We start from the raw sequence: 27,947 nt of genomic DNA, 5'->3' as shown, positions 1-27,947 counted from the left end.
AGCCCCCCGGCAAAAGCCATGGTTGGCAGCAAGGTGTGGTTAGGAGAAGTCTGAACTGGGATGGGAAACACACAAAAAAAAAAAAGGGGGTGGAGGGGCTTTATTGAGGTTTCTTTCTTCTTGACTACCTAGATTGCTATTGCACTCTTGGTGCTCAGTGTTTGCAGAGGGTGAAAAGTCCCACACCTGCCCCAAAGCCAGGACGTCCCCTTTCTGTGCGGGGGAGCTGGTGGATGCTCGTCCCCTCCTGCTGTCCCCATCCTTGCTGGTTATTTCAGCTGGCAGCAAAATATGTCGCGTATTTCAATTGCTTTTGGCAACATTACATTCAAAAACCTGCTGCTGCTGAGAAGTGGTGATCAAGTGACATTTTCCTCTCCGTGGCTAACAAAAGCAAGATGCTGCTTGGTGCTTTTCCATCGCTGGTGTTGGCTGCTGTTCCAGGATTCAGCAGTGCTTTACAGGGAGCTGCCTGAAGATTAATGGGGCTGTAATGACATGGTACCGCTGATATCAATGCTACCTGAATTGCACAAATTATGTGTATAATATGTAAACTTGTGCACACATATTTAAATATATATACATGGGGTGTATATATATATGATTTCGTGGCAAAATAGGGCTTTAGAAAACATTGGATTAGTTCTCACCTGGGAAACCCTGTTAGATTTGCAGTTATTTAGGCCTTTTGGTGCTCCCTGAGCTGCAGGGTGGTTGTAGGGCCAAGCCTCCAGGACAACAGTGTGTCCATGCTGCATTGCACGCCTCTCGTTGACCTGGCTCTGAGCAAGATGCCCTCAGCATCCCCTCGGAGCTGTCCGCCAGCCCTTGCGGAAGGAGGGGGAGCTCAGACATGGCTGTTGACCAAACTCATTTAGTCGTCCTGGCAGGGGATTTTAAAAATTCCTTTTGTATCTCATATATTTTTCATCGCTGCAGAGGGCAATCCTTTGGGGAGAGATCTGCTCGCTGGAGCAGGACGTCTCTGATGAGCTGTACACGTCCATTCACAAGGAGCCAGAACATGGCATTAGCATTCTGCTGCACTGTCATTTATTATCTCCTCGCTAGGCTTATAGCTATTCTTTTAATTGCTATATTCCCCACTTCCCCCAAATGAGCTCTTCTCTCCAGTGGCAGGCACTAGAGAAGATGGGAGCGTGCATGCAGTGTAATTAACAGAAGCGCTGTCTCTTCTCACAAGCCCTTAGCAGCTTCCCCAGACTGTCACTTTTCCTGGAGGGTTGGGACAGATGCAGAACCCAAACCGGTTGAATTTTCCAGCATGTACCAAATTCCAGGTGTGGAACAGATGGGAAAATGCAATTGCACAGAGAGCAGCAAGATTTGGGGGAATGGGGAGGCACCTTCCTCCTGCAGCTCCCTCTGCCCCATAAACTGACCCCACACCTGCAGGACCTCCACAAAACCCACCATAGGGTACCAGGAGGAACCTGGAGAGCTGAAGCCACCTGAGATATGGTCAGCCCCAGCTAACCCACAACTCATTTCAGGCTGAGTGAAGCAAAGTAAATGAGGAGGGACAAGCCTGTATCTCACTCACAGGTAATTGTGCAGGAGCTGATAACATTGTGTTAGTGCTAATGAGCAGGAGCTGGCTGCCTCATGCACCTGTGACTTTCTGGTTACAGCTGTGTGCATGCAGCAGGTCACCACAGCTGTGTCCTGCAAGACACAGAGGAGCAGGGGTGCCAGGCGCTGGCTGGGCAGCTCCCTGAGCTCTGAAAACTCCTAGTTTTGGGATGCATATGAGAAATATGGTGTCTGGTGGGGACAGAGACGAAGGCAAAGGAGACCAAAACGTGTTCCTGAGTGTTAAGCACGGAACACCTCGCAAGGGAGTTTGGTGTGCACAAGGTAAAGCTGTGCTTGTGCTTCAGCTGATGGACAACCAGGGCAGAAACAGAGCTTGGCATCACCACAGGGGCAATCCTCATGTGAACGTGAAGTTCCGGACATATCCTTCCAGCGGACAACCCTGGCCCAGACCTGGACAACCCCAGTACCGTTGATAATCCTGCAGCCTACATTGCTTCTGCTCCAGGAATTATTTTCCTCTGGCAGAAAGGGTCTGTTGTCACCACTTTGTTACCCACGTCTGGATGCCACAGTGCCCTCCCATGCTCCCTGAGATGCTTTGCCTTCCCAAATCCTACATTAGGTCTGGTGTCCACTCAATAGAGTCCATTGTGGGCAGGGAGGGGTTAGCAGCAGTGCACTGCTGGTGCTGTTCTTCTCCAGTCCTCTCAAATCTGAACAGAAAGTACTTCTTGGGCAAGGAACAATGATGATTATGATTGAGTGTTTTTTCCCGTTTTTTTTTTTTTTTTTTTTTTCTTCTTCCCTCCCTAATCTTGGTTGTTTGCATTGCAAACCTGATTCAGTGTGGTGGCGGCTTCATCTGGGAGCCGAAGCCCACATTACGGAGATGGATGTGCCCATTGGAAGCAATGTAATTTCTGAATTTTGAATGTTCTCAATTAGCTCTCTGGGAAACAAACTACGGATCATGTAATCAGCTGAGATTTTGATTAACCTATTCAAGAGACAGTTCTAGTCCCTTCTGAAAGGGATGGAATGATTGCATGAAAATTATATGTCTGGCTCTAATTTCTGGCTCTCAGGAGCATGGACACTTAGAGAGGGTTGTGGAAAATGTTTTCTGAGCCCCAGGTCATTCTTCTCTGTGTCTACATCTTGCTTAGGCTACATGATGCTGCACTTTTCCTTGAAGCAAATAAACACTTGGTGCCAAAGCTGGTGCTCAGCAGCTGTGCTGGTGGAGCTACAAAGCATCTTGGTCTGTCGCCGTGGCTCTCTGGTGTTATCTTTTCATTTATTGCTCCACGAGCACACATCTCAGATCAGATCCAAGCTCCACCAAAGAAAAAGTGTTCTTAGGAAAAAAAAAATCTCACTGGGAAGGTCATCAGGAGGAAGGGGAAAGCTGGAAAAAATGCACAGAAGCTCATGTAAGCAAACATCTGAGGAGGTGTTCCCAGATGCTGCCCCCTGGTGCTTCCCTGCCAGCCTTTGTGTGGGATCCCCGAGGCAGGGGGGAGCTGGGCGCAGCAGGAGTGATGTGGCTGCAAAGGGTAAGGGCTGGGGAAGGTTTTTCTGAGCCAGCACCATGAGGATTGTCACAGCCCAGGGGTTCCCAGCTGGAGCTGGGTCTTGGCTTCTTATTTCTTATATTGTGCAGGGTTGCTTTGCATCAGGCTTTTTCTTTCCCAGGGAACAGAACACCACCAGGATCTTGCATTAAAAACACAAGTGACGGAGATACCTAATTCCAACCAGCTGCTTCTGTCTGAGTCACGGAGGCATTCAAAGAGATTGTAGCTTTTTGTTGTAAGCTTCAGCCTCACAAACGTATCCATGTGCTTTTTCTGAATGAGTAAATGTGCCCAGGGCACTGCAATCAAGCAGTGAAGGTGCCAGCTGCTGCTGGGTGGGCAGCACAAGCTTTCTGTCCTGAGGCTGAATTAGGGGAGAGGGGTTTCATATCACTGATAAGCAGCAGGAGAACACATGAGAAATAAAGGTATGGGTATAAAGCAAGCAGCAGAGAGGAGGGATTTTTGCTTTGCTCTGTTTTTTTGCTTTGCTCTGATTTTTGCTTTTTCCTCTGTTAGCTCCCCACCAGCAGCGTACCACCAACCGTGCACCCTGAAGCTTTGAGTCCTTCCCCTCCTTTTTGGTGGGGACCAAGACGTGCACGAAGCCTACCAGGAGAGGGGAGCTGATTTCATTTTACCTCACGCTCTCAGTTCCTTAGCATTTACTTCTGGCGATTAGCACATCACTCGGCTTTGCTCACAGCAATTAGTTTTTCTGGTCTCTGGTGCAGGCCAGGATTACAGAGCAGCCAAATCCATTCCAAGCTGCTGTAAAGCAGAACCTTCCTCCAGCGTGGGCAGTGAGCTGGGTGCGAGAGAGAAAGAGCTGAAAGATTCAGGACAGTTGTGTTTTATTATGAGCACAAGGCTGGAGGCAGCCCAGCTGAGGAGAAGGTAGGGTGTTGGTGATGGATTGCTCGGGTGGCTGGCACTGAGTTAGTTACTTGACGAGACTTATATTTTACTCACCCAAACAAAACAAATCAGGTGAGCCCAGGCTTACATATCAATCAGACACAGGCAAAGTGTTGTATGTTCCTTCATCCAAAGAAGCTGTTTCTGAATGATTAAAAAAAAAAAGAAAATAAAAAGAAAAAAAAAAAAAAAAGAAAGAGAGAGACTCTCTTTCTCCAAAAAGGGAAAAGTATTTTATTGCTTTCCTTTTAATGGCTTGGTTAGAAAACTGAGCTAAAAGAAATAACGAGAAGATAAAAACGTAAATAAGTAACCTGCTGTCACGGGCAGCTGAAGGGCAGCACTGGCTTTGTGGGTGCCCTCGGGTTCCCTGAAGCAGTGTGTGGTGAGGCAGTGATGGGGATGGTGAGACCTTCCTTTTCCTTCCTGATGCTTTTTGGAAGGTGAAGGGCTTGGTTTACAAGCAGGCTGAGATGCAGGACACAGACTGAAGCTCTCTGTGGCACTGGGGTGCCAAAATGAAGGAATTCAATGTCTCAGTGTGACATTTGGGAACTGTCACAAAATTCATGTTGTGATCCAGAAGCAGAGCTGGAGGGAATACCCGGCGAGCACATGGGTCCCTGCTTCATGTCTGCCCTGGCCAGGCTCCGGTGCCCAATTCTCTGCCAAAAAAATTGGAGACTAATCAATGACTTAATCAATTTGGAAGTGCCACCCCTCCTAGAAGGTACTTGAAGGCTGTGATTAAACCTGCCTCCTCTTAGCTTTGATCTACTGGTGGGCAGAGTGATATTTGCAAGATCAAGTCATCCACCCAAAAAGAAAATAAAAGTAAAAAAAAAAAAAAAGTTGAGGGTTTAGATGCAATTTATTAGGGATTTGGCACACAGCGAGACTTGGAAAGGTTTAGTACTGTACTAAATGTCTGTTTTATTTAAGGTGATGACTGTGCTCAGGAACCAACTGTTGGATCAGGCTCAGTAAATCAGCGTGCGGTATTGATCTGTTTTTTTATGCTATCAATTGCACGGTAAGCAGGCGTTTTATTGTGTTGCCTTCCTCTTGCGCAGAGTTTTTATGAGCTCTTTGAGAGATTTTCTTTTGCAAGTGGGTGGTTAGAGGTTCTGGCCACCTGTGGCAAAGCGGAGACAGAAGTTGTTGGTTATTTTTAAGAGACCATGAAAATACCTTGTGAAGGAACTACTAAAGCCCCGAGATGAGCAGCATACTGTGGTTCCGTACAGGATGGTCTCTGCTTGGGCTTCACAAACTTTGGGGGGGGGGGGGGGTCAGATTCATGATTGACACTTTCCAGAACATCCCACCTTTTGGGTGAGTTCTTGATGTTCATTTATAGAAGCAACAGGGAGGGAAGAGCGGATCCTTACAGCCCTGCAGCACCCAGCCCCTGTCTCTGGAGCTGTGCATCCGAGCACGGCTGGCAGCCTGACGTGCCATATTGCACTTGCTGATGAATGAACAAACAAATGTCTGCTGCTCCGCAGGTGCCAGCTTGTTGCCCCTGCCTTTTTGTAAAAGTGACATTTATTTCTCTTTCAACCAAAGAGAACTCAAAGGCGTGCTTTCCGACAGCATCCAGAACATTTGTTTCATTTGCATCTGTGCTTCGGTCTCTTTTCTCGGTGCCCTTGATGACTGGAGCTGGGTGTTTTGTTCTGTCACATAATTCGCAGCTGAACCAGCCTGGAAATGCACCAGCAGGTAGGAGTCCTTAAAAATGACGTGGCCATGGACAGGGAACAGGGTCTGTGGTCTGCATGGACCCCAGGAAGGCATCAGCAATCCTCATTCAAGACTTTTCCCTTTCCAGACCCAGGAAAACCCACACCACACCCAACCGTGATGGTTTTGAACTTCGGAGAGCCTCTTTAACAAGTTTAATAGCCTCGTCACTTCATTTTTATGAGGTTTATTACTGCTACAAGCGAAATGTAATTGCACGGCGGGTCGTTGTCTGCAGGAGATATCTTCCCATCACATCTGCAATTACTGCTGGCGGCAAGTGCTATGGCAACTGCCTCCGGGTGCTGTGCTGCGAGGTGGGACACCTGCACATCACTCTAGCAGGCTTTCTGGGCCAGGTCCAGGCATTTTGGACCTGTTGCTCTCCAAAGAGTGCTGCCTAACTGTGGATTCAGTATCACCAAGAGTCCATTACTGGTTTGTATTCAATACTAACCATCCCCCTATTTTTCCCCCTCTGTTTTTTCCCTCTCTCTTCTTTCCCGTCAAAGCTGAAATAGCCTTCATAACACAAATTTTAATGGTCTGAGGCATTAACACTGCCCCAAACATATCTCACCAACTTATGGATGCTGGTGAGCAGCTCTGCTTGTCCAACCTCCCCCCTTGGCTGCTCAGTGGCCACAAGCCAGGTGGGACTTTGCTGTGTGCCTGTCCCCACCAGCAACACCCACGGTCAGGAGGAGGAGAAGTGCTGGTGGGCTGATCTTCCCCATCGTGCCAGAAGGTCTCCTCCAGGAGCATCTTTGTCGGTGCTGAAACAGGGTACGTGCAACGCTTTTAGATGGATTTCGGCGGCAAAATTTGCCTCTTTGCTCGGCAGGGGAGGTTTTCAGCATGAGTTAGGTTGTTCGAGGTGAGTGGGCAGGTGAAGAGAGTGCTTTAACAGGTCTCAGGAAGGATTTAGCAGAGTTCTCCAGAAGTGTCAGACGATGGGCTTGGAAAGTTGCTGGGAATTAAAGTCATTTAGCTCCTGGCTGGCGTCCAGAATTTGGTATTTCTGTTGCTCTGCCTGGAATAATTTCAATTTCTTCGGGGTTTGTGTAAATATGTTTCTTTGCATTCAGAAACTCATGGCCAAAGGTGGCCATCTGTGACCTCTTACATCTGGATGTACCTTTTCCACTTCTGAGGTGCTGAGACAACTCAGTGCTGCTGGGACTAGGAGGTGTATCATCGGATGTAGCAATACTTTCCTGCTGCACATGTTGTTCTTTGGGCTCTCCTAAAAGCGAATCGGATTTGCAGGTGGCAAACACTAGAGGATAATTTGTTTCCACGCTCGTTTGAAGCCTTGCAGCACACCCAAAGCTGGGAATTGAAGATGGAAATAAAAGCAGGCTGTGATTTCAGCAAATCTCCATTGTCAGTACCGGTGAAGCAGCTAAGCCATGTGGCTGCTGATGCAACCCTTTCATCTGCCCAAGCAAAAGGGTTTTTATCTTCAGCAGAAGATGCTCAGGTGTTGAGAGGAGCTTGAGCAGCCTATCCCTGTGGCTATTTGCATGAGAAATGCACTGGGAAGATGAGACTTTGATGTATTTGCAACTTATGATTTCCCATTCTGCTTCTGATTGTGCTGCCCGTTCAGGGAGCCTGGCACATCTTTCTGCTGGCTGAGCTGAAAGTGAGGAAGGGAGGAGTATCACAGTTTGGGGACTTTTCCTTTTCTTTGAAACAGCAGCAGGGAAAACTCTCTCCTTACTGCCAGTACATTCATCTGGTCAAATTATCACAGCATGTTTAAGTGGAGGCGTGTGGGGAGCAATAAACACTCCCTTTTGTGGCCAAATTAGTTTACGACTTGGATTTTTTTCAGGAAATGCTCAAGGCTGGCATCTGAGCTCTCAGGTTTGCTTCCTATTTCCATTGGAGAAATTAGGTCCCACAGACACGGAGCTTCTCCCAGGTACAGCTTTGTTTTGGAAAGAGACCTCAAAGTGTGGACATCCCCCTGAACTTGGGGGTGCAAGGCTGTTCCGCTCCTGGCTGCAGTTTCTCTGGTTGGAAAATGAAGGAAAAAGCCTGAAACCAGACTTAGGTTTTCCTGATTTTTCTGTTGCAAAGAAAGGAGGACTTTTGTTTTGGAAAGGAACCAGATAGAGGTGGCCTACAGTGTGGGGGAAAAGCTGTGTGACACAGAAGTTTTTAATGATTTCATTTGAAGCTCTACTTGAACGTTATTATATTTGGCTTATTTAGTTGGGTTATGGCTTCAATAAGTCTTTAATTAGTCATACCATTAATGTCAGAAGGCTTAACATTCAAAGCAGATTCCCAGCCAAGTGTTCTGATAGCTGAGAAAGATTATTATTTTTTTCTTCTGTAAAGAATGAGAACAACTTGTTGTGGTTTTTATCTTTTTAGCTTATTGGGGTTTCACCAGGCTTCAAACCCAGATCCTGAGTATTTGCATCCTAAAACATCCTCATGGCATAGCCAGGGGACTTAATACTGAAGCACTAAACTGCAGGAGCACCTTGTAAATCTGCAGAGCTGTGCAGGGCTCATGTTGGTGATAAATCCCTGAAACATCAAGCAGGATGTGGCTGTGATGGTCCTGGTGTGTGCGCTGCTGGGGGATGGAAATGCCCTGGGAAATGCCATGGGCCATGCTCAAGCACCCATTAATTTCTCCTTCATTGAAACATTACCATATTTTTAAAGTCTGCAGTAATTTCTTTAATTAGGCATATTCTTAATACGAGATTGCTTAAAATTAAAAGCACCATCTTGGCTGACTTAACATTCAAGCACAATTAAGTTAAATAATATGATGTCAGGAGGCAAGGAAGTAAAAGGCCATTTTTGGAAGCAGGAGATAATTATTGCAATGCGAAACAGTGGGGGATGGAATAATAGATACTTTTTTTCACAGTAACGTGCTCCAGTTTGGGACATGTGGTTTGCTGGGGGAGAGCCTGAGCCCACAGAGGGTAGGAAGAGCCCAGACACATCAGTCCAGGAGGATTTTGGGAGGCTGCGGCTAACGAGAGCAGGATTTAGAGCATCTCTTTCCATAATCCACTTATGTTGACAGGTCAGAGCAGGGATGAGTTAGAGCTAACTTCCCAGGATGTAAATGGATTGATAAAATATAATTCTATTATGAGATCGTTCCAGGCACCTCTGCAGCTTGAGTGGCATAAATAATTGTGTGGGAATCGGAGGCGCAAATAGATTGCAGCTAATCTTTATTTCCCAAGGAGGCTGTCTGTTGAGATGTCATTAAGTGAGCTAAATGCTCTGATATTAAGTAACTGTGCCCTGGATGGGAGCTGGGCACTGCCCCGCCGCTGCTATGTAGTGGCAGGACCAGGAGAAATGATCATTTAGAAAAGTAAAATTGGCAATTTTTCTTTCCAAGCACATAGGACTGCAGGACCAGTCTGCTACCGGTGGCTTTAGTTTAGCAGACTGGGGCCAGGCTGCGTTGCTCCATTTCTATGCTCAACCCAAAAGAAATCCCGAGTGCATCCCTTGTCTGTCCTGTATCTTAAATTCTTCTCTCTCTTTTTTCCTGCTTCCTCCCCTGCCTCATCCTCCCCTCTTCCAGCAACGTGGACACCAAGGAGCTGTGTGGTGAGTACAGCCCTTCACGTGGGCACAGTGTTTTGGAAGGATGCTTGACAACTCATAAAAAGCAGCATTAACTCCTGTCTCATTGGGATAAACTGCTTCTTAGGCTGGACCACAAGTTTAAAAAATAAAAAGTAACTATGTTTTTGTGTGAGAGTTCCAAATAATGGAGAAACTGGGACTCAGCACAGCCTCTGCCACCTCCCTTATTCAGCAGGAAAGTTGGGAATGCTTCTCTTCGCTTTCTTGCAGCATAAATGGGGTCAGAGCTGAGCACAGCACCTGGATCAACTCAATAACGAGATAGGTTTCATTTCTGGCAATGTCACGGCTTCCAGCTCCACTCCCAACTTCAATAAACCAGTGTCCTTTCATAGCAGCAATAAGGTGTTTATCCTTAGGCAAACTTCTGCATTTCACAGCAGGCTGCCAAATGCATCGAGCATCTCTGGTGCACCTCCCACAGCTCACAAATTAACAACTGAAAAGAAAACCTGTAATAACATTTTGTCCCACACCTCTGTTGGAAGGGGGTCGTTTCCCAGAGGGATTGCTCAGGGGTCATTGCCTGCCATTTCTGATTCACTAACTGTTAGTCTAAGAATTATTTTAAGTATAAAACCTCTTTTTGTCGACAATGGAAGCTGTGGGCTCTCTCTTGGAGTTGGTTGTGAGTTGTGTATCTCGTGTAACTCCTTACCCCAACAGAGCTCCTTGGTCACAGGGCAGCTTGCAGAACTGAACATGCCTAGAAAACACAAATGGAGTTACCAAACTGTACATGACACTCTCCGATTTAAATAAAATACACTGATACTGGGTGCAACAAGTTGACCAGCAACCTGAACTGGGCTCTGGGAAGGGGAGAAACACCTTGGCTACTGGTGGGCTTTGCTGGAGAGAGGTGGGATGAGGAACTGGGGTCCCCTCACTGCCCATGGATAGGTAGGAGCCATGAGCAGCAAGGTGGAAGATGGAAAGAGCTGACCTCAGACATTCATGCCAATAAATAAAACTAAAGCTGTATAATTGCATATTGGGAGGTTGCAAAAGTCAACACCCTTCTCCTCCCACAGTGGTGGTGGTCTCAAGAGCCCTGATCTGCCCACAGAACCTCGTTTCTCCCAAAATGTATGGGCCCAGCTTTTTATTTCAGGACTTTTAGAAAGGGTTTTCCTCTGCCTCTAAAATCTATTTTTTTTTTCCAAGTAAACTACTAATAAGAGGAACAACAAAAATAAACACACTGCAGTGAGAACGAGCTGTTTGGCTTGTAGAGAAACAGCAAACAGCTGCTGTCAGTCAAGTTGTGACATTCCTGTCTCTGCCAAAATCTCCTTCCCCTCGGATATGTTCTAGGGCTGTAAATAGCTATAGGCACTGCTAATTAAGCCAAGAGAACCTAATTAGTGGGATCGTTTTCTGCAGTTTATTTCTTGTTGCCTTCAGGAGAGATGTCACCTCAGCCTGAATCTTCAGTCTGGGTGCCAAGGAGCAGCTCTGGTGGCTTCTAAGGAACAGCTTTTAGCTGTATTTGTGTCAATCACACCAAAAGTGGTTAACTCGGCAGCCACACTGCCAGCTCACTGCACACCTCGCTGCACTGCTCACCATTTCCATCACAAATATTGGGTTTTGGCACCCTAGCTTGCCCACAAAACCATGCCAGGGCTGAAATCAGTCTTTGATTTCCCCTTCCACCAATAAGGACTGCCATGCCACACAGCCCTGAAGTGTTGTTACCTCAGCTATTCTCATTGTGTCCCTCTTGGTTTCCCCAGACTATTTTGCTGATCATATGGGAGACTACGAAGATGTCTTGGCCTCGCTGGAGACCCTGAACCTCTCCATCCTGAAGGCGATGGACTACACCAAGAGGGTGAGTCCTAACTCTGCCCCATGGGCTCAGAGCAGTCAGTGCAAATACTACACTAACAGAGCGAATAAAGCCAGATGTCTTCAGCCTGTTCAGCAGGCTCCCTGTGCTATTGCATTTCCATGGTAAGTAGATCATTGCAGCAACATGATGACAGTAGAAATTTTGCATTAACTGTGGGAAAAGTCTTGAGAGCCTTGGCTAGATTGTGAAAGCAAGGTGCAAAGTGCACATGCAGCAGATGGTGGCAGAGAGGCGTTGTGGCAGAGCTCTGGAGGGTCTCAGCACCCTTCCTAAGCCTGGAAAATGGTCTTGGCTGTGTCAGGGATTATAAAGCTGCCATTAAGTAGAGCTTCTGGGTTAGGAGGCATCCTGAGTTCCAGAAATAAGGTTGTTCAGATATTCATATACAAATGAAAGTAATGTTCATGTATATTCATATATGAATAACTTAGATTAGAAACTAGAAGGCTGTATGTTTGAAAGAGCAGGGGTTAAAGAACAAGGGCTGCTTGTACATGCAAACACAAAACCAGAGACAAAATGACGTGTACACTCTGATCACCATAAAAAAGCCACCATATACCTTAATGATACTGTAAATAATGGACTACTAGAAAACAGCACACAACGAGAAGCATATTGAAGTTTGTTTATCTGAGCTGCCGTGCCAGATAAACATCCTCACTGAGAAGTGAACCATTAATTTGGTGTCTTACCCTGAGGAGAAATGTATTTATGGAGCCTCCATTCCTCTGAAACAACTTTCCTGTGCTTTCCCTATCATTTAATAAAATAACTGGGATGTATCAGTGATATTTTGCTGCCTCCGAATCATTAGTTCTTCCTCTCCTTCCACTCCCAAGCATATTTGCATCATTCATTAGTGCCGCCACCAGAGACAAGCAGCCTTCCTCTTCACTGATGAGTGGTAATTCAGAGCACTGAGAATTGAGCCAAGTGATGAGGATTTGCTTTTTCCAAGCATCTTTCAGTGCTTCCAGATTCAATTCCAGGCTTCCTCCAAGCAATCCAGATTGAAATCTCCCTTCCATTTATCTCTGAAGCTCAAGAAAAAACTCAGATTGCTCCACTGTAAAGATGTGGTAATGATAAGAAGTTTTAGGAGTTAATAACCAGAGGGGAGAGAAATTTGCTGTTTCTCATTCGGAGTAAAGAATCTGATTTCCTTGCTTTATTGAAATCCATCTATTTTGGGGGGCAGAATAGGAAAGGAAGATCCGTATTTCATTTGTTAATATATTTCTATAATAAACTGAAGACAAAATTTTTTGACCAAGCACTGATCTGTCCAAAATGTTTGTGAATTTTTATCAGACATCATGAAAAAATTAAAAAAAAAAAAAAGAGAGAGAGAGAGAGAGAGAGAGAAAGAGTACAGCTTTAACAGTTCTTTACCTTTTTTTTTTTTTTTTTCCTAATTAAGTTACTAACTCTGCTCACGCATCATTTATATTCATTATTAGCAAATTTTCTGGCAGTCGGATCTGATACAATATTTTAAATACATGTTAACATGCTAATAGAAGTCTCAGTAGTTCATGATGCTTTCCACCATCACTTTTGAATGAGCTTAATATATATGACTAATCCTTCCAAGCCTTTTCCAACAGGAGAATGTCTCATCCCCTCTTTATAAATTAGGATCTGAACATAAGTGCATCAACTTGCTTAAGAGATCTGTAGCAGAACCTTATTCATAATCCCGGTCCACTGCTTTCATAAGATTCATCCTTCTCCCTCCTTGACTCAGTAACTTGTGGCAGGATTCATCTGCCTTAATTTGTGATGTTTTGAGGTTATCTGCCTAAACCTGAGCTGGTCATCCCCATCATGGTCTTGTAGATTGGGAGAGAGAAATGGGAAGGTCTCTGAGGCTGGCGTGAAGCCTCCTTGGAGGTGTTTTCCTCTGGTGGCTCTGAAGGATGCTGCTCTCAGATGCAGACATCTCACTTCTCAATGTCTAAAGCCAGGGGAGAGGAGTGCTGCCCCCGCACCTCGTCATCACCTTTAGTTAATCAAGCCATGAGCTCTGCTGTTCCTCACCGCCCAGCAGGCTTCTGGCAAGGAAGTAAATGAAGCGAGAACCCTTCAGAAAAAGGAGCTGGCAAATCAGGATTTCACTGAAAGGATCAGTCCCTGCTGTGGTTTTGTGAACAAAGTGGTACAAAGTTTATCAATGAATTATTTAGAAAACAGGTGCTTTGTTCGAAGAAAGAACTGAAGAAAAATAAAAATAAAAGGAAAATAAAAGGAAAATAAAAGGAAAATAAACTCTTTCAGGTGGTTGTGAAACTCATCTTCAGTATTCAGATCGGATAGACTTTCAGGCAGCATCAGTGCATCCTGACAACTTCAATTACATACATTACCTTAATTCTGGAGGCCTATTTATAGAAACATTCAGGACTGTAGGGACTTTTTAACAGCCCCCACCTCCCTCTAAAGCCCTTTAGTTGCAAATTTCTCAGGGTAACTGTTTCACAAGCATGCAGCCTGACCCCTGCAAGCAGCAGACGCCTGCTGGAGCCATGCCCAAGAGGTGCTTGTGTGTGGGTGGTGACTGCACGCAGCTCAGCATGCAGGTTTGTTCCTGTAGATACGTGGTTTCTCAGCACTTAGAGCCTGAGGACCAGCAAATTCCAGCTGTAAATCCCCACCGTGCTGTCAGGCTGTCTCCAGGTTGGTGCTGTAGAGGGATGGAGCTGGTACAACATGCTCCGGCTCTCCCAAATGAAAATAAACATTTCTTCAGCTGAAGAAAATGACTGATCTTTTGGGAATGGTCCTTATTCCCTCCCTCTCTCTCCCTGTTTAAAAAAAAAAAAAAAAAAAAAAAAAAAAAAAAGTACTTTGCAAATGATAAATGAAACCTGGCTGCCTTTTGTGTTGCCTTTCTGACAAGAGGTGCCTTGTGCTCTCTGGAGGGGCCGGATAACCGTGGCATTTAATTGCTGTTTGTATTTCTCACCTTAAAAGACAACTGATTATTTCTTGTTCATAAAAAGAAAAAGCAACAATTATCTTGTGCTGGAGGAGCTCATAAAGTATCAGCAGTAATTAGATTCGGTAGTGGAAGGTCTCGTATGGCAAAACAAAATCTGTCATCGTAATTATTTTCCAATACAGCACTGCCCGTGCTGCCTTCAAATGACTGCCAATGACTGTGCGAAATACAGTTAAATTGGAAAGAAGGGAAATGAACTTTCTGTGTCTAAAAAAAGCCAGTGGTAGGATATGTTCTCATATAACCCCCAGTGAACGGTTCATTGTTCAGTCAGTAAATAGGAAAACCAGTGTGACCAGGGAGGAGGCGGTTTGGTGTGGGATGGGACATGGGACTGGAGCTGGGGTGATTTAATGCACCAGGGCTGGAAATATGGCCAAGCATTGATACATCACACACCTCTCTTGTCAGGGTGGCACATGTTTTGTGGACAGGCATTGTACCCAGAAGAACTGCAAACACCTTTTCCCACAAGAATCCTGATTTAGATGGGAGAATTTGTGAATGACGAAGGGAAAACTGAAGCTGCTCTGAGCATGCTGGCTGCAGTACCAGCTGATGATGCTCCAGCAGCTATAGGGACCTCAGGTCCATATATATGTGTGGGTGAAGAGGTTCTCATACATTATTTATGAGTTAAATTATTTCATCCTTCTTGCCTCTGCCTTAGGACGTGTCAGCACAGCAGCCATCCTGTGCCAAACCCTGCTGCCTTTCTGCTGGATATTTCCACCTTTGAAGGTCACAGTGGTGTTTCCCCACTTCTTTTGGGCAGCTTTTCCTTGGACAGGTTTTAATGCTGTGTGTTGGATGCAGTCAATAAGTTCAGGAGCAGTGCTCAAAGACATGTGCTCATTGACCTAGGTGGTCCAGAGGAATGATGCCTTCCAGGTTCACTCCTCTGTACCTCCACATGGTATTTGCTGCCCTGGTGTCCCTCCCACAGCAATTTCTCACCTCCACTTTATCTAGCAGATAACACTCATCAACAGCAGATTGCAATGTTGATAGACTGGCCAACAGGACTTAGATTAGATTATGTTAATTTATTCAAATGCAATGCATTCTCTGTCCAGCCCCAATTACTGCAATTGATCGGTGTGGTATTTATTGTAATTCTGTGAGAAATGAGACTTTCCACTCTTCGTTTTTCTTCATGTTCCTTTTTAAAGAAGTAGTAGCATTTGCCTGATTTCTACCAGTCTTTTGGCAGACAGAGGCTCTCCAGCAGCCTTCCACCTAGGACAGAGAAGCTTTTCTCACCTTCTGCACTAAGACCCATCTCCAAAGCCAGCAGGCTCATAGCCCCAATTAATGCCTCCTTCTGCCTCGCAAATTGAGTTCAATACCTAGAAAGGAAACAGTGCTCAGCAGCTGTGGTGGCTCACCCTTATTGCTTTCTGTAGCAGGTGGTAAAGGTGAGGGTAATGAGATAAATGGGTGGAAAGGAGGTGGAAAAGCTGAGCAGCTGCCTGCTGGGTAATACCACCGAGTGGGGCTGTCACATGCTCTGCTTTTTTCAGTGATGACACCCCTTAAAACGATCCTTTCCCTCCCACCCTCATTTCTGAAGAGGTTTCATCCTTTGTGGTTTCTCAGGGGGTGAACAGGATGGTTTCCCCATTGGTGTATGTTAGCCAAATCCTGGGTTTAGGTTCTGTGTAAAACACGGCCCGGCAACGACATCTGGTGAATGGTTTGGGCTGAAAAAAAGCCCAAAGTCATCTGTCCATGTAAAACATTTTTAGTCAGGAATACTGAAAGATTTCAATATCAATTTTTATAGCAAGGCCGATAACCGATGTGGACTTCTGTAAAAGTCACACAACTGTATTTTTTCAGGAATAACCTAAGAAGTTTTGTCGCTAGCCCCGCGGGGCTGAGCGTGACATCCAGCCGGGCTGCCAGGAGCACAGCGGGGAGGCACAGCCTGAGAAAGTCTCTCTTGGAGCTTATTTTTAGACAGAGATGTTTATTCACTGCTCTTCTGCCAGTCTGTCGCTGCAAAATTCATGTTCCCCCCCCCCCCTCTTGCTGTGAGAGGGAAGAGCAGCTTCCCCAGAGATCCTGCTCGCGGTGCCCTTCTCCAGCTCCTGCAGACCTCCTGTGGGGTTGGGTCTTCTCCTTCCCTCCCCTCCCAGCTCAGGGCTGTTGCTCCTGGCATTAAAAGGAAGGGATTGTGGAGCTGAGAGTAGCTTGGAAGGGAAAGGCAAGTCGGCAGGAATGGGTTGGCACAACTGGGCTGAGCCTTCAGCAGCTGGAGCGCATCCACCTCTCATCCCTCCATCTGCAGAGCCGTGCGAGTACGTCCTGCTTGGAAAACAGGAGCTGCACCACTTTCCTTGGGAAAAGAAATAAATAAATGAATAAATAAAGCCTATATTAATTGACTTTCTTGTGGGTAGCAAATAATGCTAATTAGGGACTTGTGTGAAGACAAAAGCTAATTATAGTCAGGGTGTTCAGGAGTGGGAGGCCACATTTTGCTTTCCGAGTCTGTTCCTTCCCTACCAAGTGGACAGGGCATAAAAATGCCAGTTTTCCATTCCCCATGGACTGAGGGGGGCATGCTGCATGCAGGAGGATTTTCCAGCATGAGGAGAAGGAAGTTCTGCAATAATTTGCCTTGGAAAGGCACTGCAGGAGGACTTGGGGACCAGATAAAGCAAACGGGTCAGAAAGGGCCGACCCTGAGCTGTCTTCAAGAGGGTCCTGCCTCCATCTGGGAGTCCTCTTCCCTCCCAGACTGCTGTGGTGGCCCCAAAATGCAGCTGATGAGAGAAACTTGTGCAGTTTGAAAGCAGTCCCAAGCAACATTTGATGGGATTTATAGAGGAGGAATGTATAATGAAAGATTTTTAAAATCCATGTGGTGCCGTAGTTCTTCTTTTTATCCAAACAGGTGCCTCATTTGTGTTTTTTTTTTTTTTTTCCAAGACATTTCAGGAAGGCTGAGGGTCTTTCATATGGTAATGCTCTCATTTATCAAATATTTAAGTGTCTGTTCTCCTCAGGTTTCAGCTGCTGATTGTGTGCCAGGCAATCAGTTGTGGGCCGCTGCTTCTGGAGGGATTTAAGAGCGTGGAGCGGGGAAGGAGCAAGGGGAAGGTCTGGGTGCTATTCTAATTATAAGGAAATATCTCTCAGAAGAAAACAGGCAATTATGAGCAAGGGATTTGAATCAGCCCCTCCAAGGCAACACCGCAGCACATGCCTGAGCCATAAAGTGTTGAGGGGGTGGAAGTGGGCACTGCCGGGGCTGCGGGGGGCCTGTCCTCATTTATATCTCACGTCCTGTAGTCCTAACGAGCTGAATAGTGACCTTTAAAAATGCCAGCAGAGAAGCTCTGAGATGCTGATCAGCATCAAAAAATCTCCTTTTTCAGTCTTTAGGTACTCACAGGAGCGCAGTGATGAGAGCCCACTTTTAGGTGCTGGCACCAGTCACAGCCTCGGTTTCCACAGGCAAAGCGTGGGCAAGTGTTTTCTTTAACCTGAATTTCAAGCTCCTGAGGAAATATGCTTTAATGGTGAGTCTCAGGAGACACTGAAACCTGTGGCACACCCATCATCACACGAAGCAGAGCTCCTGGAAGTCTTTTGCCTCTTAAATTCGCTCCTCTAATACAAACACGGATTTTTTTTTTGGTTAATTAGCATGATCAAACCAGGCTTGCTAGTGAAATGCTCTGTGGCAGGGTAGCAGCTGCAGTGTCAAAGTCTTTCTAGTGTTGAACTAATGAACTAGCTGGATGAAAAAGGGAAGCCTTTCGAGATACACCCCTCCAAGGTCTGCTGTCACAGAGCGACTTCAATGAGCAGCAATTATTATATTATCCCCATAAATATTTTAACTTCTCAAGCACAACAAGGAGGAAATATCTCTTTGGGGTGGAATTAATAAGACCAAACCTCATTAAATCTCCCTAGGACAGGCTGACAAATGTTTTAATAAGAGCATGGGAAGGATTCCTCTGGAGCTGGTCCTCTTAATGACTTGTTTTCGCAACGCCAAAGGAGACATTTGCTACAGCAGGGCCTGGGGGATTGCTGAAGAGCATCTGAGCACACACGTTTCTGATGCTGTTCCCGAGTGCAAATGTCATGGGCTGGCTGGCAAACAGCCACACTTAGTTAAGTGGGGAGGAAAAAAAATCATTTATTTTCATTGCAGAGCACTTGGGCTCAAGCCGTCCTAGGCTCCTGCTTGCATTTGTGGTGACCTTGAAAAAAAAAGAAGAGCACTGAGATGTTATCGGAGGGGATGGATTGATTTTTGGGGAGGAAACAAGGATGGTGGTGAAGGAATTTGTGCAGATCTGTGCACATGACCATGTGCGAGCTCTCATCAGGACCCTCCAGCTCTGCTTTCTGAACCCTTTACCCCTTGTATCAGGGCCGGCTGGAAGGAGGCAATACTGCACCAGCTGAAGGAGGGCTGCTGTTCAGTTATTTAGGCTGCTTTTTTACAGGCAGTAACTGGAGCTTTATAATTATATATCAGGTTTTCAAAAACACAGTTCAAGAAAGTAATCTTGAAGTGGCTTTCAGTGCACAGGGTTTTTAATAGCTCTGCAATCAGATGTTTACATCAGCATCAAGCATCGCCTTTTTCAAGCTCTTCAGTTTTAACCTGATGGCTTGCCTGTATCCATGGGCTGCCTGAAAGTGGTCAAAATAAAAAATAATATAAAAATAAGTTGGGACCCTGAGCTGGAGCCTGCTAGCTCTCATGGCCAGCCCCACAAAAGCCCCTTTGTTTCTTGCTTGTGCCTGCGTCATGGGGAGCAGCAGCATCTCACAGAATTATAGGAGAGGAGTGAGAGGCTTTTCAGGATGAACACTGCCACAAGCAAAACCTATAAAAACTGCAGCAAGGCGATTTATGTCCCAATAAGAACGGAGCAATACTTTCGTGCTTCTACACTGGACAATAAAGTTCACCCGATGTCCCAGGGCAGAGAAGAAAAGTGTATGCATGGCCTGCCTCTTCATAAATACATTTTATTTTCTGAAAGGGGCAGGCTCATCTGCCTGGGCTGATCAGAAATTGTGTGCAGACGTTGGTAGGAGGCAGGTGATGGAGTCCTGGAGAGCCTCAGTGAATGGGGCAAACAACAGCATGTCACCCCATTTATTTCATCGATTCCCTCCCAGCCTCATCTAACACACTGGATAACACTGCAGCGGTGCTCATCACTGCTCCGCTGATGCCCTGGCACCAGCAATCAGAGCAGGGGTGGGAGCCAGGGCTTAATCAAAACCTGTCTGTAATTACAGCCGAGCCTGTTCCAGCACCTGATTAATGTATTTACGCCTCGGTTTTGCGCAGGCTCTGGTGCACGGGGCCCTGGGGAGGCAAGCAGCAAGGGGGGAGCGCTGAAGAAATGGGTTCAGATCCCAAATGCGATTATATGCCTTTGCCGAGGAGATTTATCGGTGTAATACCCGCTCCTTATCAAGAGTGCAACCAGCGGGAGATCATCCAGATATTCAGGAATATTTGGGAATGCAGCCCTGTTTCCCCCACCCGAATGCTCAGTGAATGTGCTCACATCACATCCTTGCTGGTCCCACACCAGCGCAAGGTGGTGTTGGACTGGTGTCACCAGTTGGGCTGGGGTAAGCCCAGTTGGACTGGTGTGGGATTGGTTAGGGTGGAGTTGGACTGGTGTTGCTCTGGTTGGACTGGTGTCAGTCTGGTTGTGTTGGTGTAGCTCTGGTTGTGCTGGTGTTGGTCTGGTTGGACTGGTGTGGGTCTGGTTGGACTGGTGTGGGTCTGGTTGTGCCAGTGCTGGTCTGGTTGTGCTGGTCACTCATGGGAGGTGGAAGGAGCTGGACATGCCATGGGCAAGGGAGCAGTAAGGCTGTCCTGGGAAAGACAACCCAGGTGCATTAAGCAGATCAGTTCTGCTGGTAAAGCATTATTTTTAATTATCGCCTCTCTCAAGAGAGGTTTGCACTACCCCAGGAGCTTCTACACAAAAATACAACAACAACACAACCCGCTCATTCAACCCGAAGGGGACAAACCTCTTTGAAAACTACTTTGAGGCTGCCCAAGGTGAGGTCAAACTCCGTTTGGAGTAGGGGTGGAGTAAAACTAGCCTCGTTACCCCACCTGGGTTAATTTATCAGCAATTACCACGGGACCCAGAGCCTGGCACTGTCTCTCACCACGCTGTCCCCACCCGCAGGTCTATGAGAGCGGCAGCAACGTGGACCAGTTTGTCACCCGCTTCCTGCTGAAGGAGACGGCCAACCAGACCCAGTCGCTGCTCAGCTCGGTGGAGAGCGCCGTGGATGCCATCGATGAGCAGACCAACCCCACCAGGTCCTCAGAGCCTTCCTCCTCATCGTCTGCTTCAGGGCTGACCCCACTGCGAGGGGTGGAGGGGAAGGAGGATGCTGTTGTGTGGCTTATGTGGATGTCGTGCCCCCATCCCTGTCCCTGTCCCTGTCCCCGTCCCTGCATCCCAGCACTGGGGGGAGCCCTTGGAAGGTGGAGGAGATGGCTTCGAGATAGATGGCTTTGAGGTTTTTATTTTCTGAAGCGCAGCCAGGGCTACAGCACTGGGGGTCTCCACAGCAATGCCCAAACCGCAGCGGAGCCGTGGCGGTGTCACGGTGTCACCCATGTCCCCAGCGTGCAGGAACAAGGACAGGTTGCCACGGAAACCATTTCAGGACACTATCAGATGCTCACAAAGCGAATCTGCCTCTCACCATATCTAAAACCAGAAAGCCCTGAGTGCTGGGGTGACATCCCACCGGATGCCCCCCCACACACACATAATTGGCTCCTTCACCCTAATTTTGAAGGCTCCCACCAGCCTGCGAGTGTGTGGGGAGAATGGGGAGAGCAGGAGCTTGTCAGGAATGCCAAGGAGGAAACGAGCCCAGCTTCATGCAGAGCTCAGGAAAGGCTTCCCTCTCTGTTATGTGCTGGTGTGTGGGCACAGCTCATAATGAAAAAATATTGTGGCTGTTTTCACATGGTGATAATAGCAAGAAAAGAAAAAAAAGAACCCTACAAAACTATGATTTCTTGCATTAGCATTAATACAAAGAGGTGGCCTGAAAAGCAGAAGAATAGAGGGCTGTAAAACAACATCAGAGCAGAGCATCCAAACCCCAGGCTCCTTATTAAATTGGGATTAAAAGGCAGCGACCCCCCTGCCCCTTCTCAATTCCCACCTGCCGACGGGGACCGCTCGCTGCCCACCGGGGTCACTGCAGCACCTTCACCATGCGGGGTGGCTCCCACCCACTGAGGGCAAGAAAAGGGTGGGGAGAAGCAGCCCTTAGCTCTGAGATGCTCTGCTCTCTGCAGGCACTACCCCGGCCAGGCTGGCCACGCGCTGGTGGAGCCCTGGTACGACAGCCCCGTGCCCAGCTACGCGCCCCCTGCCCGCGTGGTGCCCAGGGACCACGGGAAGGGCAGCCAGACTGGTAAGCAGGGGACCTGTCCCGTCCTCTCCAGCTGCCTGGAGACACCCTGGCACGTTCCCAGCTCCCTGCCAGGCTCCCACAGGTGCCCCTTGTTGTGTTTTTTTCTTCGATGTCCCCGCAGGTCCCTCTGACCCCAAGGAGGACGGGCTGGAGGGGCAGATCAGCAGGCTGGCCGCGCTCATCGGCAGGCTGGAGGACAAGGTGAGGGGTCCTGCACACCTACCCCAGTGCAGTGGTGGCAGTGAGGGATGCTGTGAGCCTTACTTAAGCAAGGAATAAACCTATAAAGAAGCCTCTTGCAGAGGCAGCCTTACTCTATCTAGGGACTGATACGTATCGAGGTGCTGGAGATGTTTCCAAAATCCTCATGGTTTGTCAAGTGTTCACAGGGCAGGAGGGGAGTGGGGCGGTGAGGTACTGGGGAGCAAACATGGTGTGGGCAATTTGGGGCCAACGTGGGGCTACCAAGACCATGGAGCCTGGCACCAAAACCTCACCAAGATCTCCATCGTGCCGCATCTCCCTGGGTGCCGGCTTTCACTCCTGGTGTCCCTGATGCCACCAGCACCAGGCTGGGGCTGCCTCGAGCTTCTGATTCCGAATTCTGGGGGACATAGCTCCCCAGCCTCCCTTTCCCTTCTCCCTTTTTTTTTTTCCAGACCCTCTGGTTCGACCTGCACCAGCGGCTGTCAGACAGCGAGAGCACAGCGTGCACGGTGAGCGTGTGGCCGTGCTGGCCTCACCATCATCCCCGGGGTGTCCCTGCATGGGGACAGGGGTGTCACCGCGTGTGTTGGGTCTCACATGCCCTCTGCTCCCCTCTCCAGTACCTCCTCCTGGTGCGGGACGAGATGACGGTGTCACACAAGCACCTGGGCGAGTTCTGCAGCTCCCTGAAGCAGTATCTGAAGAGCGTGGCCGGGGAGAGGGACTGCTTCCAGTGGGTGCCCCGTGGGGGATATCTGGGGACAGGGCTGCGGGAAGGGGGTCACCAGGAGGCTTGGGTGCCAGGAGCTGGGCTGCTGGGGCCACCCCACAGAGGACAAGGGCTGGGGGTGCTCTATGGGGTGCCCCCAGTGCAGCCCCCCCCAGGGGCTCACCCCTCTCCCCCCCACCACCAGTGTCACTGCGGTCAAGCTGCCCGATGGGGTCACCTTCATCGTCTACGAGTTTTGGGAGACTGAGGAGGACTGGAAGAGGTAGGACGGGGTGTGGAGGTGATGCTTTCGGGGTTGGGTGGGAAACCTGGCTGAGGGGGTGTGGGATGGCTGGCGGGGAGGGGGCTGGGGTCAGGAGGGTGATTTGGGGCTGTCACCCCCCACCCTCCCCTGGACACAGGCACCTGCAGAGTGCCACCTGCAAGGGCTTCCAGCACGTCAAGGTGGACACCCTGAGCCAGCCGGAGGCCATCTCCAGCGTGGCTGTACCAGGTACGACACGGACACCCCTCAGGGTGCCCTCTTGGGACAGCCAGCACCCATCACGGGGCTGGGGTGTCCATCGGGGGGGGTGACATCGAGTGACATTCCCCTGCAGCCGCCTGGTGCACCCTGAGCCGAGAGTGACAGCGCCGAGGACCTGGCTGTGTCCACCCCCCTCCTGACAGCCCCGGGAGGATGGGAGGTGTGAGTGTCACCTGCCTGTGCTGAAGGAACCCGCTGTGACCCCCCCAAAAAACCCCTAAACCTCCCGCATCCCACCCCTGGCTACCCCATCCCTGGGGGCACTCCTCCAAGGGGGTGGGGGCATGATGAGGATGGGGTGGGTATGGGGGGGCTGACCTCCCCAAAAATAGGTGTTGGGATCCCTGTAGGGCCCTGATGGGGTCTACAGGAGAGGGAGTGGGGCTGTGGGGTGGCAGGGATGGTAATCTCGGATTGCGGGGGTCCCCAGGGGTTTCCTTCACCTATCGGGGTGGCAGCAGGTGCCCCGCAGGCTTGGGGGGTGGCTGTGTCATGCCCCCCCTTCCCCAACCCTGGGGTCTGTCCGTCCATGCGTGCCTGTCCGTCTGTCTGTCTGTGCACACCCTGCCCGACCCCATGGGCTGCCCGAGGGGGATTAGAGGGGTGTGTGTGGGGGGGGGCCTCACCAGGTCCCTTCCTCACCCAAATGTTTATTAACAGTAGAGCAATGGAGAACACGATACCAAATAAAATCGTGATGGGAGAAAGCAGTGGTGTGGCCGTGTTCGGGGTCGGGGTGGTGGGACCGAGTGGTTCTTTTTGGGGGGGGACACAGAACAGGGGTGGGGGGACGGCCCCTCAGTGCAGCAGCCCCATCACGGCCAGGGCAGCGCTCTGCCCGCACACGAAGGTGCCCCCCAGCACCGAGAGGATGCCCCAGGCGACGAGAGCGGCCCTGTGGGGACATGAGTTTGGGGGGGGACCTGGTGGGACACAGCCCTCTCCAGGGGAGGGTCTCTGTGGGGTCCTCTGTGCTGCTCCTGGGTCTGGGGAACCCCTTCCAGCCCCTGTGGCAATGACACAAGGTGCCCAGTAAAAAGCCTGGCAGCCACCCCCCCATGGCACAATGTCCCCCCAACCCTACTGCCATCACCCCCCCTGCCCCACCACTGGGGCACAGCCCCACAGCTCCTTCTGCCACCCCCGTCCCTCCTACCTATGGGTCCATACCCCCAATTCCCCATCACCCCACCCCATTCTCACCTCCCTAGTGTCCCCTCAAGCCCCCCAGATGTGGCACTCACCCCCAAACCACGCCGCTGCTCCATCGTGGGGTCACCAGCACCTCCCCAAACCGTCCCAGACACCAGCAAGGCACAACAATCAATAGGGACACACCGCCCCAGTGATGGACACCAAGCAACCAACAGCACCCAGTCCCCCCACCTCCAGACCCCAAGGCTCTGGGGTCACAGCCCCATGGTCCCCTCCTTCCCTCCCTCTCAGCCACCCCACCTGGGAAGGGTCCTGGTACTCGAGCACCTCCCCAGAGCCTGGGCACAACCCTGGGACATGGGACCTGGGCACTTCCCTGGGATATGGGACCTGGGCACATCCCTGGGATATTGGACCTGGGCAAATCCCTGAGACAGGGGACCTGGACACATCCCTGGGACATGGTACCTGAGCACATCCCTGCTACCTGTTTGCATCCCTCCTCACTCCCCCATCCACATCCACCCCTCATCCCACAGCATCCTGTTCCTTGTGGCCCCCACCATGCCCCAAATCCCCCTCCCACCTCACAGGGCTCCCCACGCACCCCCTGGGGGCCCGGTGCCCTCACACACTCACTTTTTGCGTGGCCCGATGCTTTGGCTCCCTGTCATGCACACCAGGCACAGCCCTGCCACCAGCGCGGATGCTCAGCACCACCACGGGCACCAAACCCGCAGGAACGGGTCCAAAATTAACCCCACAACCCACCCCCTTCCTCCCTCCCTGCCTCCTTCTCCTGCCTGGGAAGATGAAGATGAAGAAGGCGCTGATGCCGCCGATGAGCTCGATGACCTTGCCGATGTCGGGGACGAACAAGGCGATGGCGAGCGTGGCGGCCATCCAGGAGATGGTCAGCGCCACCCGGCTCCGCCGCTCGGGGCCGTCAGCCAGCGGGGCCGCCCCGCGCTTGGGGTGCGCCCACAGGTCCCGCACCACCGACCTGCTGGCGGGGACGGCTCAGGGACTGGGGACACGGGATTTTGGGGAGGGGACAGGACAAGGACGCTGCCGTGGTGCCCCCTCACCTGCCCAGCAGCACCACGATGGGGTAGATGGTGACGATGGAGACGCCGAAGAGCAGGCGGGCAACGATGACGACGGGGTCGTTCCCCGGGTAGGACATGAGGACGTCGGCTGCCACGGCATCGCCGAAGGTGAGGTAGCCGTACAGCCCTGCAGGCGGGGAGGTGACAACAGGCTGTCCCCAGGGAGGGGACAGGGCATAGGGACAGGGAAGAGCCCCCCCGCCAAATCCCACAGGGCAAGGAGGGGACAGGAGGCTCCGGCATTACCCGTGAGGGAGTAGATGAGGAGGCAGATGAGCATGGACAGCACGGAGACGGCGACCCAGTGGGAGAAGCTCTGGTTGCGCATGCTGCTGTAGATGGCCACGCAGGCCTCGTGGCACTGCAAGGGGGACAACGCTGGCCACCTGCCCTCCTCCGACAGCCCAGAGCCCATGACCACAGCCCCAGGGCCTCGTGTCCGGCCCCATCCCCTCAGAGTCTCCAGGCGGGACCGCTGGGGACGTACCTGGAAGCCGAAGCAGATGGTGGGGATGACGCTGAACATGGAGGCCCAGGAGGAGGCCCTGCAACATTAGAAGGGGAAGGGGGAGAGGAAGAACAAAGGTCATGAGGCCCCCGGTGGCCCTGTGAAGCACGGATGCCACTGCAGGGACCTCACGCCACATGATTTTGGGGCTGGAGGCTGCCACCCCTCACCCCGGGCTGTCCCCACCTCACCCCCTGCACCCGCCCCTGTGCCACCGCAGGGGACATGGCGCTGGCCTTACCTGGAGGGCCGGGGAGGCTGGGGCGAGCTGAGGCTCCCTTCCTGCAGGTGGTACTGGAGGACGATGACCAGGGTGAGGTAGCAGGCGGCCAGCGTGCCCAGGATGCTGCCGGGACATGGGGTGGGGGCCATGAGAGGGCAGACGGGGGGGTCCCATAGTCCCTAAGGGGACACTGGTGGCAGGGACAAGCCCGGTTCCCCCAGAGAGAGACCTTGGGGCTGACCCGGGGTGACCACGGGGGTACCTGGAGTACTTCTGGAAGCCGATCTCCCTGGGGACGGAGAGTGGGAAGATGACGAGGATGCAGAGAGCTGGGAGGGTGAAGCGCTGGTCCGCGTACCAGGGGGGGCCCCCGCTCAGTGTGCCAGCGGGATACAGGGAGTCACACACTGCGTGGTGGGTGGCAGGCAATCAGAGGTACCCCCCCAAAAAAAAAACACAAACAAAATAACACCCCACCAGGCTGGGAGCCTCACGTCCCTGGAGGGGGGAACACAGGAACACATCCCCTCACCCCCCACACTGGGGACACTCACGTTTCTCCAGCTGGTCTCCCACCACCCTGAGGAGGGCCACGGCGATCATGAAGAGGTTGAGGAGGAAGCAGAGCTCGCAGAGCTTCCCCGCCGCCGGCCCACACACTGCCCGCACGACCCCCTGGTAGGTGGGCTGGGCGCTGAGCGCCGCCGCGTAGCCCAGCACCGCCAGCCCACTCACCAGGAACACCAGCGAGCCCTGCGGGGACAGAAGCTGGCAAGGTGCACCCTGTCCCCGCCGCTGGGGACACTGGCTCAGCCCACGAGGTCCTCTTTGTGGCGGCCCCAGGGAAAAGGAAGGGGGAGAAACACTTCTACGCAAGCCTTTGGGTTTAGATTTGGGTTGTGGGGGCATGCAGGAGAGTAGCAGCCAAAACTATTCTTTAGGTTGAGATTAAAAGCTTAAAGTCTAAAGGATGTTATAGGCAATTTTTGCAGCTGTTGTCCTGGCTGGTTTTAGCATCGCTCAGGACACAGGCACTGCGTGTCTTGCATTGGGAAGGGTCCTGGAACCCCAGTGCCAAATGCTGCATGAAAGGTAAAGCCCCTGCACCTCCCGTCCCAATTCAACTAACAGTCTCACCTCCCTTTTGGGAAACCGCTGCCAATACTGGAGCAGAGCCAAGGGAGGCTCTGGGGGGGGCTCTGCCACCTTTTCAACCTCCCCATCCCCATCCCTGGGCACCCCATTCCCCCTTACCAGCTCTACCAGGATGGCAGGCACGGCCCCCCCGGCCTTGCTGAACGCCCAGGGGAAGCTGAGCAGCCCGGCACCCAGCGCCGACTTGAGCATGATGAAGACGGCACCAGCGGAGGAGAGCCCAGCACTGCCCACACTCGGTGGTCCCAGCAGCGGCCGCCCCTCACCCCCCTCCATCTCCCAGTGGCCCGGCAGGAGACTGGGCTGGGGCTGTGGTCAGGGAGCGCGTCCCCCTCTGGTGGTCCCCACCCCCATGGGAGGCACCGTGGGAGCCCCCCGAGCCCACCCAAGGGCTGAATGGGCATCGCCCCAAAGCTGGGGACCTGGGGGCGAGGGGCCCGTCCCCTGTGGGGAGGGGGGAACACGCTGAGGCTCCACAAAAATGATCCCCTGGGACCGGCGCATGTCAGCATCCGTGGGCTCAATGCATGGGGCCCCCAGCCCCAGCTGACAGCCCCTAATGCATTTTTGATTT

The 27,947-nt window shown here is 50.7% G+C and overlaps 2 protein-coding genes across 2 annotated transcripts in view; one reads left to right on the top strand and one right to left on the bottom strand.

Annotated features, from left to right (window-relative positions):
• NECAB2 (N-terminal EF-hand calcium binding protein 2) overlaps positions 1 to 23,325 on the top strand; it is a gene marked incomplete at both ends in the record, with an annotated part of 57,839 nt that extends 34,514 nt beyond the window's left edge. Inside the window, 10 exons of the mRNA XM_084294452.1 lie at positions 9,382 to 9,407; positions 11,186 to 11,283; positions 20,506 to 20,642; positions 21,642 to 21,760; positions 21,882 to 21,961; positions 22,420 to 22,476; positions 22,588 to 22,700; positions 22,882 to 22,959; positions 23,099 to 23,190; positions 23,297 to 23,325. Of these exons, the coding sequence (XP_084150578.1) occupies positions 9,382 to 9,407; positions 11,186 to 11,283; positions 20,506 to 20,642; positions 21,642 to 21,760; positions 21,882 to 21,961; positions 22,420 to 22,476; positions 22,588 to 22,700; positions 22,882 to 22,959; positions 23,099 to 23,190; positions 23,297 to 23,325 (829 nt within the window). The remainder of the gene's footprint in view (positions 1 to 9,381; positions 9,408 to 11,185; positions 11,284 to 20,505; positions 20,643 to 21,641; positions 21,761 to 21,881; positions 21,962 to 22,419; positions 22,477 to 22,587; positions 22,701 to 22,881; positions 22,960 to 23,098; positions 23,191 to 23,296) is intronic.
• Positions 23,326 to 24,021: 696 nt separating this feature from the next.
• Positions 24,022 to 27,649, bottom strand: SLC38A8 (solute carrier family 38 member 8; the record flags this gene model as incomplete). Its single annotated transcript, XM_084294843.1, has 10 exons — positions 24,022 to 24,118; positions 25,018 to 25,069; positions 25,182 to 25,381; positions 25,467 to 25,614; positions 25,734 to 25,848; positions 25,975 to 26,032; positions 26,237 to 26,341; positions 26,481 to 26,625; positions 26,773 to 26,971; positions 27,473 to 27,649. 10 exons carry the CDS (start codon positions 27,647 to 27,649, stop codon positions 24,022 to 24,024), a joined length of 1,296 nt encoding a protein of 431 aa, XP_084150969.1.
• Between the last annotated feature and the right edge of the window lie 298 nt (positions 27,650 to 27,947).

The sequence above is a fragment of the Netta rufina genome, assembly GCF_964035555.1.
Source record: "Netta rufina genome assembly, chromosome: 13".
Taxonomy (NCBI): domain Eukaryota; kingdom Metazoa; phylum Chordata; class Aves; order Anseriformes; family Anatidae; genus Netta; species Netta rufina.
Note: the sequence above shows the minus strand (reverse complement) of the source record. Positions and strands in the feature narration are given on the sequence as shown.